A 19,308-nucleotide genomic window follows, 5' to 3' on the forward strand; every position below is an offset into this window, starting at 1 on the left:
TAAACACATTTCTTATGGACACGCGCGGTGCCTCGGTGTGCTCGCCCCAAAGACAGATGCCCCTTAAATATGAGTGTTTACTCCACCAGCATGGAACATTTGCCTTATTTTAGCCACAGTCTTAAAAAAAAAAAAAAAAAAAAAAAAAGGCAGCATCATGATCTCCAAAAAGGGAGTGACATTTGGGGCAGCTCTGGTCATGCGCCCTCCCCAGCTCAGCAAATCCGCGCAGGACAGCCGCGCCGCGCGTCAGGGACCCTCGCGGCGGCAGCCAAGGCCCTTGCTGACGCGCGCCCGGTCTTTTCTGGGCAGCGGGGGGCTCGCCACACCCCGCCCCCGCCCGCCCCGCCCGCCCCGGCCGCAGCCAGACCTTTACTTTATTTGGTTCACTACGCGGTAACCAATGCGGAGCGGAGCGGAGCGGAGCGGAGCGCGCGGCCGGGGACGCACGCGGGCCGGGGCGCGCGCACAGCCCTCGCGGGCGGGGGCGCGGGCGCGGGCGGGGCGCGGGCGGGGGCGCGGGCGGGGGCGCGGGCGGGGGCGCGGGCGGGGGCGCGGGCGGGGGCGGGGGCGCGGCTCCTCGCTAATTCTAGGCGCGCGGCCCGCTCGCTGGCGGGAGCGGGAGCGGGAGCGGGGCGCCGCCGCCCCGGGCCGTCCCCCGGCCCCGCTCCACGTGCGCTGCGCCGGCTGCCCGGGCACAAGTCCTGGAATAAATAAACACGGGCGCGGCGTGAGTCCGGGAGCCGCGCTGGAGACCGCAGCGAGGTCTCCTCGGGGGCGCAGGCCCTGACGCAGGCTGCCGGAGGGGCAGGGCGCCTCCTCCCCTTTCCTTCCCCTCCAGTAAACACGGCTTGGCAGCGCTGGCGGCTGCGGCTGTTTTCTTTCTTTGCAGAAACGCCACCGTGAGCCACAATCAAAAAAAAAAAAAAAAAAAAAAAAAAAAAAAAGTAAAAAAAAAAAAAGTAAAAAAAAAAAAAAAGCTACCAATTGACGATTCTGATGTGGCCCCGATGTTTTCCAACGGCCTCTGGGTTTGTAAGAAGCTACTGAGGTCCCGAAGCCCCCTGCCTGCGTGACGGTTGCAGGCTGCGCGTAATGAGTGTCTTGCGTGCAAGCACTGAGGACTCCGGACCGTGCTCCTGTGCTGGAGTCCTACCGAGCTTCCAGGTAAAAGTTCTAGAAAGAGGCTCAGTCCTCCACGTGAGAATTTAGCCCTAACTGCACTTTCCGAACTCGTGCCAGGAAACCACCGCGCGCTTGCCTTTCCTCCCCCAGGGCTCGTAATTAAGCGCACCGACAGCCCTTCCTATCTGTGGAATTGTCCTTAAGCTCCAAGAAAGCTGGGCCCTAGACGCTCAGCTGTTCAAAGCCTAGAGTGATATGCCTACTTACTAGGTGTCAAATAAGAACGGTGACAACCCATATGGTGCTTATTAAGAGAAGAGTATTCCAAAACTTCTTTAATGACTGTGACCTTCCTGTGAAATTCTGATTTCAGATGTATATGGGTTACAATAAATCTTTATCTTTTATCGGAAAAAAAAAAAGCTAATGGGTTGGCTGTTGGGAGGCAGAAATAACAGAACGGAGGTTAGAGGCTTTTAGACTGGGCTAAGGCTCACGACGCCTGTTTCTATTTTGCAGCACACACAGTCTCTCAGGCTTTGGAGAACACGAGAGGCCCCAAACCAAGACTGTGCAACAAAATGCTGATTGATCCAGACCCAGACCATCCCTACTCCTACAATTCACTTTTCTGCAGAACTCTTACTGGTGTGGCTAGTACTTCAAAATCATACAGTGAAAGAAGGTAAAACCTCGGTAAATCTGAAGCTCTTTTAATAAACTCTTACTACACATTAAACTTACTTTTAATAAACTCTATACCTTAAAATAAATTTAGGGGAATGCCTGGTTGGCTCAGGGCATGACCCTGGGGTCCTGGGATCGAGTTCCACATTGGTTCTGTGAGGAGCCTGCTTCTCCCTCTGTCGGTGTCTCTGCCTGTGTCTCTCATGAGTAGATAAATACAATTTTTAAAAAATAAATTAAGGCCCTGAGTTCTGATGAAATGTTTCTGAACTTATTTTTTCCAAAATAGCCACATTTACAGTTCAAAGTATTCGATTTGAACTCATGGTAAAGAGATTTTCCAAAAGGCAGAGAAATATGCAATGATCCAAATATTTATCTGCTAAACTTGCTACCTGAGTACCTACACAACAAAATGTGACTCCTTGGTTGTGCATGATGCCTGTCCCCTCATGTGCATCTGAATGTCAACTGATAATAGTGACATAAAGAATGACATAGGGGCACCTGAGAGGCTCAGTCCGCTAAGCTTCTGCCCTTGGCTCGGGTCACGATCCTGGGGTCCTGGGATCAAGTCCCAAGTTGGGCTCCCGGCTCAGTGGAGAGCCTGCTTCTCCTGCTTCTCCCCACTTGTGGCTCTCTTGCTATCTCTGCCTCTCTCTCTCTCTCTCTCTCTCTCTCTCACATAAATAAGCAACATCTTTAAAAAAAAAAAAAAGAGTGAAATAGTCATTGGTTAAAAAAAAAGAATGAAATAGTCATTGCTAAGTAAGAGTGATTAAGTGATGGGATCTACAGATTATGTCACAGTTCATTTTCCCCAAGATGCAAACTATATTTAAAAATATTCAAATAGGACATTATTACTCTATATAGGATGCCTTATCTCAGGCCTTCTGAATTGCTGGAAAAGACTCTTCGATTATGCAATCCAACTTCCAAAGTCCATTCAAAAGACGAGCTCAACCAGTGCATTGATGCTTCCAATTTAAAGTAGGAATCCTGTAGTCTTTTATCCAGACCTTGTCTGACCTAAAAGAAAATCACCTCCTAGAGGATTTTCATGGCTGACTTTGTGATAAACTTGATGTGCACTGAAGACTCATTTTACTAAGACTTTGAGTTTTAAAGAGCTACATTTTTTTCAAAGCATTATTTAAGTCTCTACTATAGAAGAAATTGTTTATCACCATTCTAAGAAGGTTGTTCTATTAAGATTTTACTCAGTTGTTTCGCAGAACCAAAATAAAAGAGTAGCTTTAAGACGAATATCCACATGATTCTAAAATTGATTTTGCCTATAGCATACTTTCTTGCCCTAATACCTTTTCTGTAGCTTGTAAGGGCCGTTTTATGCTGCTTAGTGCCATACAGAAGCACCCAGTATTCTGTGATAAAGATCAGTGCAAATACAGATTCTGTACTCTATCACTTAAAAAAAAATACATTATCTCTCAATTTTAAAAAGGGAAGCTGTTTTAAAATCAAGCATGTGAAGTTGTACTGACACAGGGAAGGAGCAGGCAACAGCAGACTAATGGGTTAAAACAAAATCCACTGTTAAATTAGGTACGAATTAGTTAACAGTAAATAGGGATGGTGTGGATATCCCTCATTAAGGATTTATCTGGGGATTATTAGAGAAATCCACAGATAATCCACAAATCAGTCACTTTCTACCTTCCAACCTCTGAATTTACAAATTGATTTTTTTGTATATTTTTGTGCCTTTGAAATTACTGCCTGGGGTTCCTAACTGGAGGAAAAATGTAGGCTATCAACAAAAACAACCATGAAGGCTCTAGATTACTGATAATCTGGGAAGCCACATGGTAATTTCTATTTGATCATAATCAGTACTGTTGCTGTTAGAGGCCCAGCCAGTAGCACTGAAAGAGTTAAATAGCATCCCCCACCCCACCTCTCACTTCTAGAACCCCAGATGATGAAGTAGGTAAATATGTATTCCATTCATTGGTTTCTTTGGTCTGTGACAGAGGGAAGGCGTGTCTTCTCACACTGTTCCCTATGAAGAAAAGGCGAGCAAATGAGGGTGACTCAGGACTTCTAGTGGCCTACACGCGACTGAACATTTTTCTGAATGATTCCACGTATACACTTTGGAATTAGGAAGAGAAACATTTTACTCTTCACTAACCAAATAAAACCATCTATAAATCATATGCAAAACAACTTTGAGTAACGAGGGACTTAAGTCTAGGAATTGAAGAGTTCTGTATTTTCCCTTTAACATTTTCCCTCCTTTGGGAAATAAACAAAGACATCTGCCACATCAAGAGTCTGTTTTTTTTTTTTTTTTTTTTTTTAAACTGGAAACTGAATGCAATCCTTAAGGTTTACTTTGGGAGGAGATTTTGAAATCTTAATAAATGACTTTTGCAAGCTGCAGTCTTTTAAATTTTCCTAAAAATAAAATTTAGCATTCTTAAGTTTAAAAAAGTGGGCAGTTCGACATTTCTTTTAACCTGATTACTAAATGAAACATCGTGTTGTATATCATAAGCTATAATTAACTTATTAAGAATACAGTTTCTTGAAAACTGCCTTAAGCAGGCTACTAGTAAAAAAAAATTGACACACACGTAGTGATGGGTCCCCCAAGTTCCCAGACCACCCCTGCTGAAAATATATTGTTACACATTAACTGTTACTGTTTAATTTAAAACACAGAGTCTGTGTGTACCCTATCCTGAGTCTTTGTCAGGTCCACAACTTCCTTTCTACAAGTCGGCCAAGCCACTGATCAATAAAATGAGTAAAGGCTGCAAAACATCTAGGAACTATCTGTCTTACGATGTCTTGCAAATGTGTCCTGGTGCTTTGCACGTCTTCTTATTTATAAATTTGTGTTTTGGGACATCGAGAAACCTTACACCTGGCTTTCGCCCTGACTTTATTCCAAAACTTTCCAAAAGGTAGGCTGCTTTCCCTCTTTTGTCTTCCACACATTTCACACAGCTCAACATGGCTGTTTCATTCCAAAGCTTTCCAGAGAGCAGCTCCAAGTCTCGATAGCCTTTGCAGCGTTGTCAGGATCTTTTCCGTCCAGTCTACAATTGTAGAGTGGCTGGCTCTACTGCAAGTTGAAAAATAAACAAGTGCTTTCTAGCTGTACTTTGTTCAGCTCTTCTCTTTATCTGTTTCCCTTATCCAGCTGCCCTTTCCCCCAGTCCCTAGCACTTTTATTTTTTTCCTCCCCCCCCCCCCCATGATCAGTTGCCTTTTTGTTCCGTGTCTTTTATCTCCTGTTCTTCTCCTGCTGTTCCAGGCAAACCCCAACCCCAAACCCACACATCCTTTGGTCACGTTGTCATTAGTGTGATTAAAACAATAGCCATTCTGAGCTTACTTTAAAAAATTAAAAAAGGCCTCAGAAAATGTTCAGTGCTGCCAATTTTATTTTTATTTAATGCTAAAAGTTAAAGAAAAAAAAAAGGTACTGTAAATCTGACAAATGACAGAATGCAGGTGATTTTTCCATAGCGTGATTTTGAAATATAATAATGTTGGTATCTGAGATTACACTCACTTCAGCTGACATGAGTTTCATCATATATAGAAAAAGTATCACCTTCAACTTAAAAAAAAAAAGTAAAGGTTAAAAGGTGGCACACTTTAAAAATACTTGGTGGCCGAGGAAAGGTATATAGTAAAAGTTGTAAACCATGTGAACGTTCTCATAACTTTTAATGTGAGGCCACATGAAAGACAGTACATCTGTTAAATTCTGTAAGTTGTTAAAGCAAAAAAGGGAAAGCTTCAACACCCCATCCCCTAATATTTTGAGTATGAAAAGCACAGCTGAAATATTTAGGATCTGAAATCTGATACTGCCCACGTACAGTAAGTAGCTTTCTGACATTTTTATCCAGCTGTGGAGAATCTCTGCACTGTCATCAGGTACAACCAAAGATCAAGCCCATGTCCCAGCGTTAACTTTTTAACTTAAGAGAATGCCAGAAAAATAACCCAGATCAACATTTTACAGCTGCAAGCCTTCCACGAAGGCCACCCAAGGGCCAGGTGGATTCACGCAGACCTCCTTTTTTTTAATGGGAGCAACCTCAATTCTCAGCCCTTTAAAGCTATTCCTGTTCTCCCCCCGCTCCCTCCCTAAACACCAGCACAGAGAAACCGAAGGTTGTCTTTTCCACAGCTGGATAGACTTATTCAAAACAGCAGGATGGTTCTTTGTTAATCTTTTTTTGGCAAGCTTATCTGTATTAAGATTGCAAAGCATACAGATAGCTACCACAAATTAGGTCAAATAACTGATCAACTTGCAAAATCTATGAGGTCAAATTCCAGTTTATAATAAAGTGCTTAGATACACATTTATATAACAAACCATAATTGTTGAATTCTTTACAAATGTCTTTATGGGCGTGTAAAATCGACTCTGTGTTTCTGCATGTGTGCATTTACATAAGAGAAACCAGTCTGATCTGAGTCATAGATGCGCCAATTAAAAAAAAAAGTGTAACAACAAACTGGTTAATCATGCAAGTCTGTTTGTAATATAACAATGACCGGTAACATGAATTTGCACAGCATTAATAATAAGTGCACTCATTAAAAACACACACAAAAAAATACTGTATTTGGTGCAGTATCTGATTTTCAAGTGTTAATAACTCGACCATTAAAAAATATTTGAGCAATTTAAAAAAGACAAAAACATAACTAAAAAAGAATCCAAAGAGGATAATAATCTCTATCTTCAAATTAGAATAGAAGCTAGGTCGTAAACAATACACTTAAGTTGTAGACCTTGAAGCCATGATTCAGCCTAATTATAGGGCCAAGTTACAAACACCTGAACATAAAAGGATATAAAATAGTGTTCCTGTCAATGTTAAATTGTAACAGCACAAAAGAAAAACCAGTATCATTGTGAGACAACTATTTCTAATAACAGATGATTTATTGGTTTAAAAAAAATCATTTTACTGATGCAAAATAGTGATCAAAGAAATTAGTTTACAAAAGGTTTCTAAGAATAGTTTGAGAGGTGGGGCGCCTGCCTATTATTAAAACCCTTTCTTCAATTTTCACTAGTTTATCTTTTTTTTTTTTTTTTTTCCAGAAGAACAGTATTATTCACTTGGTATTTCAAACACACATAAGAAGGAAATTACAGGTTTCCTCCACCCCCATCTGGGCTGTCACTGATATGCCCACGGGCAGTCCTGGCAGCACCATGCGCCGTTACTGTCATTGTACCATACTGTATTTAGCACTCACTAGAAACAGGGTGTAGGTGATAGTACCAACAGCAATAGCACTACAGGTAAATGATAAAAACAAAACAAAACACAAAACAGAAACGAAACCAATCCCACAATCTCCAAGTTCACCTGAACTGTAACTTCTCTTGCAACTCTTTTCAAAGGAAAAGACACCACCAACAACAAACAGAGCTCTAGGGTGTTTAAAAAGATAAAGTGGCGCTGCAGAGCCAGGCTCTGTTCAAAGATGGCAGTGCCATCTTGTACACACCACCATCCATTATCACCGCCTTCAGTCACTGAATTGTGTATTATGTAACCAACTAGCATGCAGCATTGTAATCTTACAACTGATCACGTGGTCAGTGAACAGTGGTCAACTTTGCCTTTAAAAAAAAAAAAAATCCCCCCCCCCCCCACCAAACCACAGAGTCCTGAAAATCTCTCAGCAGCAACTCTCAGGCAGTCAATACCCCAACAACTGAACTTTCAGAACAAAATAGATAAAAGATTCAAAATCTATTTTCCTACTACTCTGAGAGGACAATGTTTTGGGGTAAACTTGGTGATATTTCTCAGTGGCATGCCACCCACTTCACAACAGTGCCCCCTTGGCTCCTTCCCTTTCCTTCTCCACCAACTGGCCTCCAGCCTGAGAAAGGGGCCAGCATTAAGGAATAACAGACAGTAAGGCAATCTTACAATGTCAGAAAATGTATTTGGCTTTTTTTTTTTTCTTTTTAAAAGAAGTGCATACAAATACAGCTAGAAGCATTTCGGATTTGCCAAGTGCTCTAAAAAAGCAGCGCAAGTCACAGCCTACATTGAACGGTAACTGTCACCAGGATAATAAAGCACAAAGATATGCTAATAACATTAACAAAAGAAGAAAATGCCTTTATAAGTACATACCTTTTGTCGTCAAAAAAAAAAAATATAGAAACACAATGTATTCAAAAAAAAAATCAAAATTATACAGCCATGTTTATGAAGTCTACATTTCCCTTGTCTTGGATATATATATATATATATATGCATATATATATATATATGAGTGTGTGTGTGTATATATATATGTATATATATGTATATACATATATATATATATATATATATATGGAGATATATACACAATTCAAGCAGTTTTAGTTAAGGGTAATCATTGGGTTTTTCTGAAACCGTAAAGTCACGAGTCTCTCTCTTTTTTCACTTTCACATCTCCAGCAAGGATGGTTGCAATTTCCCCTTGCATAAAGGCCCAGGGGACATTGGAGCCCACAAGAGGGCATTTTTCCCCACTGGGACAATAGACCTCTCCGCTAGCTCCCTGCTGTTTGATGCTTTGTCTGGAGCAAGGGAAGCAGAACTTGTGCGAAGGGACAGACGGGCACTGCACAAAGTGGGTGTCCTCCAGCCGCTCGTGGCAGAGGGTGCAGCATAGAGGGGCGCTGGCTGCCAGAGAAGAGTCTGGGAGGCTGGCAGGGTGCACTGGCTCCAGTCCTCCTGTGTTGCCTGCCCCCTGGCCCCCCACCTCTCTGGGGCCTAGCCTTCTTTGGTTCATAGAGGACGGAGAGGGTGGACTGCTGCTATTCCTCCTGGTGGTGGAGTGAACCTGGTTGGCATCTTTTGAGGCATGACTGCCCCCTGCATTGTCTGCTACTAAGATCAGGGCTGCCATGGGCGACTGGCCGTTCTGAGCCGCTTCAGGCGGTGTGGTCCGGTTGGAATGAGGTGAGGCAGTGGGTGGTGGTGGAGACACAAAAGAGGATGTAGGAGTAATGGGGATCTTGAGCCCTTCGGTGGGTGTGGACAGCCATGGCTGTGCCTCTCCATTGATCTTAGGGGGGCCGACTTCACCTTCTGGTTCTGGAGAAGGCTTTCTCTTCCTTGCTGTTCTGGCAACTGAGAAGGGGGGGAAAAAAAGAAAAGAATAAACGGATGTGCGCTGAAAAGGACCTTTCTTCCACTAACACAAAACAAGATCCACTGAAGAATTCCTATTCTCTCCAAGCCCCTATATAAAAAATCTCACTCAGGAGTTTCAAGTGCACGTGCAACTCCCCTCACTTAGGGCTTACGGGGCTCTTAGGCAGTATTTGATTTGAAAATAAGCCACAGAACGCAGCACCGCAGTGACAGCCTGTTTTCACACATGCACGCACGCACGTCCGCCCGTACCTACACGTGGAACCGTGCATTCGACTGCTAACGGCCCCCAGCAAGTTAAAGGGTGGCTGGTGCCCTCCCGCTCCCACCCAAGAATGTGCTGGGAAAGGAAAACCCTGTGTCAGTGCCTATCAGCCCAGTGTGACTCATCTCTGTTATGCTGCTTCAGCACATGAACACGTTGCCACTAGGCACTGGTTCCGCCTCGGGCAGATCAGGAAGTTGGGTGTTTGTTGTTTCTGGGCTGGGGCTGAGCGGTGAACGGCAAGGGCACCCCCTCCGCTGGTCCGCCTCCCCCGCTCGCCCCCTAGGTCCCCTCGCACTCCACAGCCGCCCCTACCTGCTTTAGACCCGTTGGCCCCGTTGGCCTCGAAACCCAACAACCTGCCTGCAGTCAGGGCCGGCTCCTTCTTAAACTTGCTCTCGAAGGGCCCCGAGTGGCCGTGCTGGTGCAGCGCCAGCAGCGTGTCTCGCACGGTCTTGGGCCTGTTGACCCAGTCCTGCTCCCCGGGCCCGCGGCCTTTGCTCGCGCCCTCGGCTCCCAGCTCGGTGGCCCCGGCCGCGCCGGCCAGGCTGTCGGCGGCGGCGCCGCGGTGCGAGGGCGGCGGCGGCGGCGGCGGCGGCTGCTTCTCCTTGGCCGCCGCCTCGCGCTGCTCGTGCTCCGCGGCCGCGCTGCTCGACACGGACGCCGGCCGCTTGTGCGAGCTCAGTTCGGCGGGCTGCGCCGAGCCCAGGCCGGCGGCCGCGGCCCCGGACACGGCGGCCAGCGAGGCGGCGGCGCGGCCGCTGAGGCCGAGCGCGGCGGGCAGCGGCGTGGCCGAGCCGTTCATGAGCGGCACCAGGGTGGGCGGCACGGCGTGCCCGCGCCGCGGGTTCGGGCTCTGGCGGTTCAGCTCCGGGGGCTCCTCCAGCTTGGAGAAGCCGTTGGGCACCAGGATGCCGTTCACGGGCGGCGGCTGCGGCGTCGGCGGCTGGGCCAGGCCCGCGGCCGGGCGGCTGCCGCCGAAGTCGGAGGCGAGGCGCGGGGGCCGCTCGGCGGCGGCCGCCAGGGGGTAGCGCTCCAGGGCCTGCGGGGCGCGCGGGGCGGCCTCGGGGCCGCCGTGGCCCAGCTGCTGCTGCTGCTGCTGCTGCTGCTGCTGCTGCTGCTGCTGCAGGAGGATGTCCTTGGCCGACAGCGGCGGCGGCTTGGCGGCGGCGGGGGCCGCGGCGCCGGGCGGGGAGCGGCCCTCCGGGAAGCAGCCGTGCGCCCGCTTGAGCTGCCGCGCCGTCTCGATGACGAACTCGACGCGGTCGGCGCCCTCGTAGTTGACGCAGCCGCGGCACACGGGCTCCGTGAAGTCCCAGATCATGGCCCAGGGCATGCGGGGCAGGTCACACAGGTAGCACGACTGCCGCCGGGAAGCGGCCGCCACCGCCACCGCCGCGGCCATGTCCGAGGAGCCCGCGGCGCTGGAGGTGGAGGCGGAGGAGGAGGCGGAGGCGGAGGAGGAGGAGGGGGCGCCGCCGCTCCCCGCCGGCACCACGCGCGCCCTCCTCCCCCCCCAACCCCGCGTCTCTCCCACCAGCGGCGGCGGCGGCCGCAGAGGCGGCGGCGGCGGCGGCGGCAAAGCCCGCGAAGGCTCGGCGCCCGCGCAGCGCCCCCGGGGCACGAGGGGCGGCGGGCGCGGGGCGAGGGGCTGCAGCCGCGGCAGCACGTCCCCCCGGCCGGCGCGGGCGCGGGCGGGCGGCGGCGCGGCGCGGCGCGGCGGGCGCGGCGGCGGCGGCGGCGGCGGCGGCGGCGGCGGCGAGGGCTCGGCCGGGGCCGCGGCCGGCCTCCAGACCGGAGCGAAGACGGGCCGCGCGGGCGCGGGGGAGCGCAGCAGGTCGCGGCGGCGGCCGGCGCGGAGTGCAGGGCGGGGGGCGGGGAGGCCGGGGGGGCGGGGGGCGGGGGGCGGCCGCCGGGGCAGGCTCAGCCCGAGCGGCGGGTCATGCCGCGCCGAGGCAGCGGCCGGACGGCGTGGAGCGCGGGCGCGGCGCGGGCCCCGGGTCGCTCCGCTGTCGTCTCACAGCTCCTGGCGTCGCCGCTCTCCAGCACCCGCGTCAGCGCCCAGCCCGCCTCAGCTCCGCCGCCACCGTCGCTGCTGCTGCTGCTGCCGCCGCGGCCGCTCCACTTCTACAGACTTGATTCTTCGACAGCCTCGCACCGCGCCTGCGCGGGCCCCCTCCCCTCGCGCGCGCGCGCGCGGGCACGCGCCCGCCCTCCCCCGCGCGCGCCCGCGCGCTCGCGCTCGCGCCCTCCCCCGCCCCCTCCTGCCGGCCCTGCGCCGGGAGAAGGAGCGCTGCCGGGAGAGCCGGCTCCGCGCCGCCCGCCCCGCCACGCGAGTCCCGGTGGCTCACTTCCCTGCGGCCGCTCGGCTGCCTCCACTGCCCGGTCACCCTTCCTCCCCTCCAGAACGTTTGGGCCGAATGCGGCTTCCCGCTCGTGTTTCTACGAGCAAGGCCGCTCTGATTCGGTGCTGTCAGCCTCTTGAGGATGGGGATTTTCAACCTAGCGTGGTTCACAGTTTTGGTGCTTTTCAGGAGTTACACTCGCCCTGGTCTTGGAAAGGACACACGCGCCGGCGCTGCCCTGAAGTTCTACTAGCGGAGGCGGCTGGCCGTTGCCAAGCCTGGGAGCGCGTCCACACGCCGCTCGGCGGATCCCCCCCCCCCCACGGCGGGCACCGAGGCCTCCCGGCCCCGCCCCGCGGAGCGTGGGGTCCTCGCGGCGCCGGCCGCCCGGACCGCCTTATGGAGAACCGCGCGGCGGGCGCGTGACGTGGGCGCGGAGCCGCGGGCCCGCGTGCGCCGCCGCCGCCGCCGCCGCCGCCGTCGCCGCCGCCGAGTGCGCACGCTCCGCGCGGACGTGACTCGGCGCGGCTGGCACGGGCGGCCTCATTGAACGGACGCACATTCCGGGGATCCGGGGTCTACGGCCAGCGCGGCCGCGTCACGGCGCAGGCTCCGCCCCCTCCGGCGGCAGTGGGCCTCCAGGCCCCGCCCCCGGGGCCGAGCTCGGAGCCGCGGTGGCACGGGGCGCGGGCGCCGGGGTCCCCGCCGGCCGTGGCGGTGGCCGTGGCGGCGGCCGCGGCGGCGCGGGGCTGCGCGGTCGGCGGGAGTCCCCGGCGCCGCTGGGGGGCGGGCGGGACCGACGGCGCGGCCCAGGCCGGCGGGGGCCTACCCGGCTGGCGCGAAGGCGGGGTGCGGCCGCTGAGCCCGCCCGCCCCGCCCCGCCCCGCCCCGCCGCGCCGCGCTCTGCCCCGGCTGGCGGCCGCAGACGGTGCCCAGACTGAAGGGAGCACCCGAGCTTCACACTTTTATCGGGAGGAGGAGCTGGTGTGTGTCATGGTAAATCACTCCTGGCCGGTCCTTAGTCTCACTAGTAGGCGCGGGCTTAGTCACTCTCGTTTGGGGACCAGACACTTCAGCTCGGTAAGGGCGGCCCTTTGGAGTTTCCTTTGTTGGAAAACAGGCCCACATCTCTCCCAGAGACTGGAATGGGCTGGTTAAGTGTGGGAAGAACAGGGCACTAATTACATTATCGTTCCTACAACTGGATTGGTAGGTTGGAGAGAGAGAAAAAAATCCTGCTGACGTTTCTCTCTGGTTGTTGCTATTGAAAATGCCAGGTTGCTTCAAAGGATTAACCACAAGGAAGAGGAAAAACACCCTCCGAGAAACAGTGGAGGGAGCTGCTTAAAGCACATGAAGAAACCTGTTCGAAAGTGGCACGGAAAACGTAATGCCAGACCTAAATGTGTTTACAGGCCAACCCTGCATGTCTTTCTTCTCTTGGGGATTTCCAGAGAAGGTGTACTTGCCATAAAGGTCTCCCCATCTGTTCCGGGATCTTGCTTGCCATTGCAATCCTGCCTCACCCTCTTCTTGCTGGGAGGATTGGGCCTGCCCAGATCCCTCCCTGCCGGGGGAGGGGGGGGGGGCTTGGGCACTCCTCGTGGTACCTGCTGTCTGGAACCTCTTTTAGGACCCTGCCCCTCTGGTCACTCTCCGTGGAGACCCTGGGCCACTCATCGAAGCACATGACTTCCCAGGCCACTGCCCAGAGTGGGCAAGGTCCCGTCTTTGTGCTGCAGAGAGATGAGCCATCTGAACACCCCCAAGAGATGGCCCCCACTAGGCAATGACTGGAACATTTAAACAACCACCACCACCACCCTGTGTTGGAGCCATGGCCTAATTATACTCGTTTACCTGCAAGCTGGTACTGTATGTAATGCCCTCAAGGGAAAGCCTGCCGTTCCATCCCAAAATAGAAATTCTGAGATACGAATTCTGCCTCGAGAGGGACTAAGGAAGGATTTCTGTAGAACAGAGCTTTTCTTCTCCAAATGAGGGGCATTTCCTTTTTATCTTACACTAGGACTTGAATGTCGAAACCATGTTGTTGTAACTTCCCTAATGAAATGCCTGCTGGAGAATGGAAAGGCTATTTTAGTTCGGGTCTCTCTTGCCATAAAAGGCTCCGGAATCGAGGGGGTTAAGGCTGGCCCTGGAACCGGGGCAGCTATTCCTTATATTGTATCAAAAGTCTTTCATGCTGCCTGGCCTTTCATGTAGCTCTGAAGCAGCTTTATCGATCTATGCTAAGTAAACATAGCTTTGTTTTCGTCTTCCACCCTCCGCCCTCCCTCCCGGCACAGACTGGAGTTGGATCCCTTCCAAAGCGGCTGCTGCAGCAGCTCCAGCCGCCTCCTCCACGCACAGAAGCAGGGTTTCTAGGGTGAGGCAATGCGTCTGCAATTCGCAGAGACAAGGCAGGAATTGTAATTGTAGTTCATCATGTGATGACTTATGAAAGAGGAAGTTGGTATGTTTTAGTCACGTAGACCCTGCCCTCTTGCTTAAGGCTGCAGGTCTTTTGAGAAGAGCATTATTATGATAATCTTTGCCTTTCAGAGTCAAGGTTACCAGGTTGGCTGGCTGCAGGGTGCTCCTATACATTCGGACATGGACAGACAGGTGGATGCTGCATGACGGGTTGGCGGGGCAGTGCGTTGAGGCTGGCTTTTAACCAGAACACTGAAGTGCTGCAATTTGGTCTTAAGAACTAAAGGAAATATTCTTTGGGGAACACTTCTGCTGAGGTTAGATGAAGCAACAGTCCTTTCTAGCTCTAATTTCTAAGATTTTTTTTTTTCTTTAAAGTAAAAACCACAGTTGAGCAAAAGGAAAGCCGCTCTGTATGATACCATCAAAAAGAAGGAATAAGGGAAGCGATCCGTTGTTAAGACCAAGGGAGCAGCAGTTCCAGGTGAAAGCTCAATGGATGGAGCGAATCTGAACTCCCCGCACTGAGGTTTACATGGGCTTCCACTGCGTGAGCATTAAACATCTCAAATCTGAATCTGGTCCCCGGAGCTTACTCCAGTCGAGATGCCCTTGTTAACACACCACAGCCCTGTCCTGACAGTCCACAGGGCAGTGTAAAAAAAGTGGTTCCTTCCAGAGGACCCTGAGGGAACTTAGCCCTGAGAACACGCAGCTGGGGGAGGGTTGCATCTGTGTGCTGTCCACGAGGTGGTATTCCTAGAGACTGCTGAGTTCATGCACTTCACCCTATACCCACATGTGGACTCACAGCCTTCATTCTTTAGAGTGCAGTTTCTATTAATAGCATAATGTTGCAACCATACTAGAGCTTCTTAAACTCTGACCCTGGCATATTTGAAGGAGAAAAGAAAAAAAAAAAAAACACAAAACGCAGCCGCGTGTCACTTGGATTTTTGTGAATAACATCCTTAGCTCCTTGTACTTGAGCAAAACTGCCATAAGGCTGGAAGAACACATGTGCTGCTCAGGGCTTTTCTGCTTAAAAAAAAAAAATTATGAATATGTACTTGAACATACTTGTTTAATGAATACATCTATACATAACATGGAGAGTCCTGACATAAATGAACCTTCTGTAGTAGATAGGAAAGCCCTTCTTCTAAGTAATAGCATTTTATGAGACAGTTCTACTGGTTTTCAAATCGCAATACACTTTTTTAGAAATACTTTCCCTCTGTTTGACCTCTTCCTGTAGCCTGCCTCCCCTGTGCACAGAAAGCGTTCGGATATTAAAGAGACTTTTGCATGTGGAGGAGATAAACTCTCTGTGGAGGGTCTAAGAATCAGGCCAAATAAAATCACAGGAGCCCTTAATCACCCACATATTATACACAGAAGCTGTTAGTCACCAGCCTATGTATAAACATATGTATAGGTCCCCATTTAGAGTAAAAATTAGGGTCTTGATGTAGGCTAACTACTTACTGTGTCAGTATTTAAAGAGCTAAGTGAAAAATACAGACAAAGGAGAGATTGAGGTCACACACTCGCTCAGTCTGCAAGGAAATTTGTAGGAGAACTGGAAGGGATTCAACAGCCATTTGCTGCCAGAACCCTCCTATTGACTTTTTGGAAAGAGTATGATGAAATGTACTTTTCTGGAAAAATGTCTGAATGCGGGTTTAACCGATATTTAAGACACTCACCAAAATCTTTTAAAAGATATCACTAGGAAGATGCTAACAAAATAGTGAACTAACTTCAAGGACAATGTTTGAAAATACTAAGATGGTAAATTTTCTTTTCATTAGCTTATCTACTTAAAATGTGACTTTCCTGCATACACATTCAATAGTAAGGGACCGAAAAAATGGAAGATGTTACAATTCTAAAAGGTTAAGGATAATATGGTCACTTGGTGTTTATTTATATCTTTCATCTGGATATTCAAAAAAAGATATTTCAACCATAAATTCTGTTATCTGGTCATCCTTTCCCAGAAATGAAAACCTAAGGTATTGAAATATTAAGTGATATGCCTACAGTAAATTAAAGGGAAGCATAAGAACTGAAATCCAGGTATGAGTCCTGTTGTCTAATGATATAGTCTAGAAGATTCTACGTTCATTTTGAATTTAAAAGAAAATCATGTAAGCACAGTGTAGAAACCTAGCAAGAGAGTGTTAACATTTGTGAATGTTAACAAAAAGAATGTTAAGATGTGCCAATCTCTGTCTATATTTATAGGAAAAAAAAAGCAATTCTAGGGTAGTTCACAGGACATGCAATCCAAAGAAAAGTAAACAATCACAATAGATAGAGGGAGATGGTAGAGATGAGAGACAGTTGCCACCACGCCATGGCTGGTATGGGACTCCTTAAATGGCAAGCTATTTTGCACTGGTCTTTATAAACCTTAAATTGAAATCGATGTTGGTGGTAGGATAAGAGATTTCCATTCTGGGATTTAGCTGGGTGAGAATATGGTTTGGGCAATCACCAAATTGGAATACTGCACCTTCAGCTCCATATGATGTGTTTCCTTAAGAACAAAAAGGAAAATCTCATGAAATCATTTAATTCCTGTTATAGGATTCCAATCCTGGCTACTCTGCACTCAGACAAATACATATAAGGCGCTTGGGGGCCCTGAAAAGAAAAAAAACAACAACAACAACAACAACATGTGAAGTCAGATATTCCATAGCATTTCTGGTTATAAAGTACCTATAGAAAGCAAAATGATCATAACTTATTCCAAATAGGCCTTCATTGTTATTGTTTGTATTTCTTATGAAAACGAAGTGAGCCAGTATGAACTATACTGACTTTCTCTTGACAAGCTGAGAATATATTTTGTAAAAGAATGCCAATCAGCAGGAAAATTTGGCCTTTACCAATGGGGTTTCAATAATCTCTTCTGGTGGCTTACTTGGCTCTTGTCTAATGTGTTTAGAAAAAAAAAAAAATGTAGGAGGAGGAGTTCCAGTCCAAGATGGCCATGTAGGAAGACCCTCAACCTACCCGACCGTGGAACACACTAAATCACACCTATTTATAGACCATTCTTCCTGAAGAAGCACTAAGGGCCAACCCAACATCTTCTCCACAACAAAAGATAAAACAAAAACAAAAAAAAAAAAAGAGAGAGAGATAGTATTGTTATTGAAAACAATTGTTTTATGAGTACTGTGTACAGGTGATATTCTAGTAATATCAAAAGATCTAACTATTTAACAGTAAAATTATCTCTATTTTTTTGTGTGTGTGGTTAGTTTTATGTACAAAGGAGACACAGCAAACTCCCTGCAAAAGGAAAAAAGGAAGAAAAATTTTAAAGACTCATTGTGGGCTGTAATTTATTAATTGGAGTAAGTGTGCATATGCATTCACACATCCGATCCTGTGCCCACATGGCAGTGCTTCTTTGCCAAGGGGAGTGCAAAACCATCGAGACGGTTCAAATTCACACTCAGAACTGAGCCGACACAGGGAGTAAGAAAACGAAATACATGGAAACAGACAGCCCGCGTTTGCGCCCTAACAAAAGACCACTGGTAGACAGAAATAGAGAAAGAGATTTCCTCATGCGACTGCCTAAATATAGTGTGTTTACTAAAAAGATTGTCACAGACAGCTAAAGCACAGATGAACTTTGATGGGCTTGTTGGCCAGCCTTGTCAGCCTTTCAAGCAAATTCCTCAGTGAGGAAATGGATCTGAGACTTGCCTGGGAACTACCCCCATGTGAACTTCCTAGGGGCTATCTCTTAGCATTTCAGAGATAGCTAGATCTGGAACATTTTTCAGGCTGCTTTTATTCCACTACCTCCCTACTTGCCTATGTTTGCATTAACAGACCAATCCATTACTCTTCACCATGACAAGATGTCATGTTCTCTCACTCTATCAATTTGGTAAGTTGGGCAACCAAGAGAATGAAGACTTTGCCTTCAAAGAAAATGTCTGGGTGAATAACAGTTAGAATCCATGTTTCTCAGACTGCAGTTCTTTCTTTAGCCCACTGGTGGGCTACCTCCTATTTCTGTTTTCTTCTCAGGTTCTTTTTACGTACATGTCAATACCTGCGCAGGAAGTGGCCCAGGAACCATAGGTTCTGTTCACACACCTGGCAGATCACCTGAGGCAGGTCACCTGGACACCCTGAGCCCACGTTCTACTCTAGTGGGAGAGGAGATGCCATCTCTACTCAGACCCTTCCCATGGTGGGTGATTTAGTAGGAATACGGGGGTGGGGGGAATTTGACAAATCCAAGGCTGACATTTCTTCTGACACATGTGGTATCACAAAACAATGCAGAAAAATGACCTGCCCATTATTTTGGGGCATTTTGCCATCCAAATAAAGTTGTGAGGTTAAGTGGCTACCAGATCATCACATCATCTGAGAACATTATGTCTGCTTGGTTTGGGCTCAGATCCCAGGCTAGGAGTGCCTAAGCCATGGTCTGTACTTAGTATAAGTTAGCCAGGGCAAAAGCATCTGTATCAGCATTACTATGCCCAATTAAAGTGTCTTTCAAGATTTATGGAAAATATTTCTTTCCACGAGAGACTGCCTTATTTTACATATATAGAGAGGCAAAGGTTCTGTATATACTTCATAGAAAATGGGTGAAGATTCAATATACTATTGACAGGCCCTTCAGATTACTCAAGAGGACCTCAGCTGAGAAAAACAAAAAAACTGTTCCATATACTGACAGTCTGACTGAATAGAGCAGCAGGATGTGGAAACTTGTTTTGAGGGTTTTTTTTTTTTTTTTTTTTTTTTTTTTGTATTCTCACCCAGGATTCCACTACTTAATAGCTGTGCGGCTTCTCTGCTGGCTGTATACTGAATTTATAAAGGATGTTAGGGGAGTTAAGTTCTAAGAATCCTGATATTTTGAAATCTCTTAACTGTAGTGAAATGTTACATTTATAACCTCCTTTATGTTTGTCATTTATTTGGGTCTGATTATGAAGAAACCTAATGAATTTTCCTAAGTTCTGTATAGTTCAAAAATGGTATTGGCGGGAAGCACTTATATGTGGATGTTTCATTTCAACTATTTTTTCTAAAACCAAAAAAGAGCCATATTCCTTACTTTTCATATAAAAATTACTCCATATCTTTAAAAATGGGTGTCCCAGAATCAGACTTTCAGATCCCATGAATTCAGAGTGTGGAAAAGGAGAAGCAGCCCCTTTTAGCTGTAACAGGAGACATTCTTTTAAAAGCCTGGAATGCTGAAGCCCTCTTATACTGA

The 19,308-nt window shown here is 48.6% G+C and overlaps 1 protein-coding gene and 1 long non-coding RNA gene across 3 annotated transcripts; one reads left to right on the plus strand and one right to left on the minus strand.

Annotated features, from left to right (window-relative positions):
- Positions 1-602: 602 nt before the first annotated feature.
- On the plus strand, positions 603-4,097 carry LOC129499194 (uncharacterized). The gene is made up of 3 exons (XR_008662313.1): positions 603-1,167; positions 1,645-1,810; positions 3,810-4,097. It is a non-coding gene; the product is annotated as an uncharacterized LOC129499194 (long non-coding RNA).
- A 3,662-nt stretch (positions 4,098-7,759) lies between these two features.
- IRF2BP2 (interferon regulatory factor 2 binding protein 2) lies at positions 7,760-10,800 on the minus strand. 2 transcript variants are annotated; one of them, XM_055308779.1, is made up of 2 exons: positions 9,616-10,800; positions 7,760-8,963 (listed from the first exon to the last, which is right to left on the minus strand). In XM_055308779.1, exons 1-2 carry the CDS (start codon positions 10,655-10,657, stop codon positions 8,248-8,250), a joined length of 1,758 nt encoding a protein of 585 aa, XP_055164754.1. In that variant the 5' UTR covers positions 10,658-10,800; the 3' UTR covers positions 7,760-8,247. The 2 variants fall into 2 exon arrangements, with proteins under 2 accessions (XP_055164754.1, XP_055164753.1); XM_055308778.1 differs by having other exon boundaries at positions 9,568-10,799.
- Positions 10,801-19,308: the final 8,508 nt, after the last annotated feature.

Source organism: Nyctereutes procyonoides, unplaced genomic scaffold, assembly GCF_905146905.1.
Source record: "Nyctereutes procyonoides isolate TBG_1078 unplaced genomic scaffold, NYPRO_anot_genome, whole genome shotgun sequence".
Lineage (NCBI taxonomy): Eukaryota > Metazoa > Chordata > Mammalia > Carnivora > Canidae > Nyctereutes > Nyctereutes procyonoides.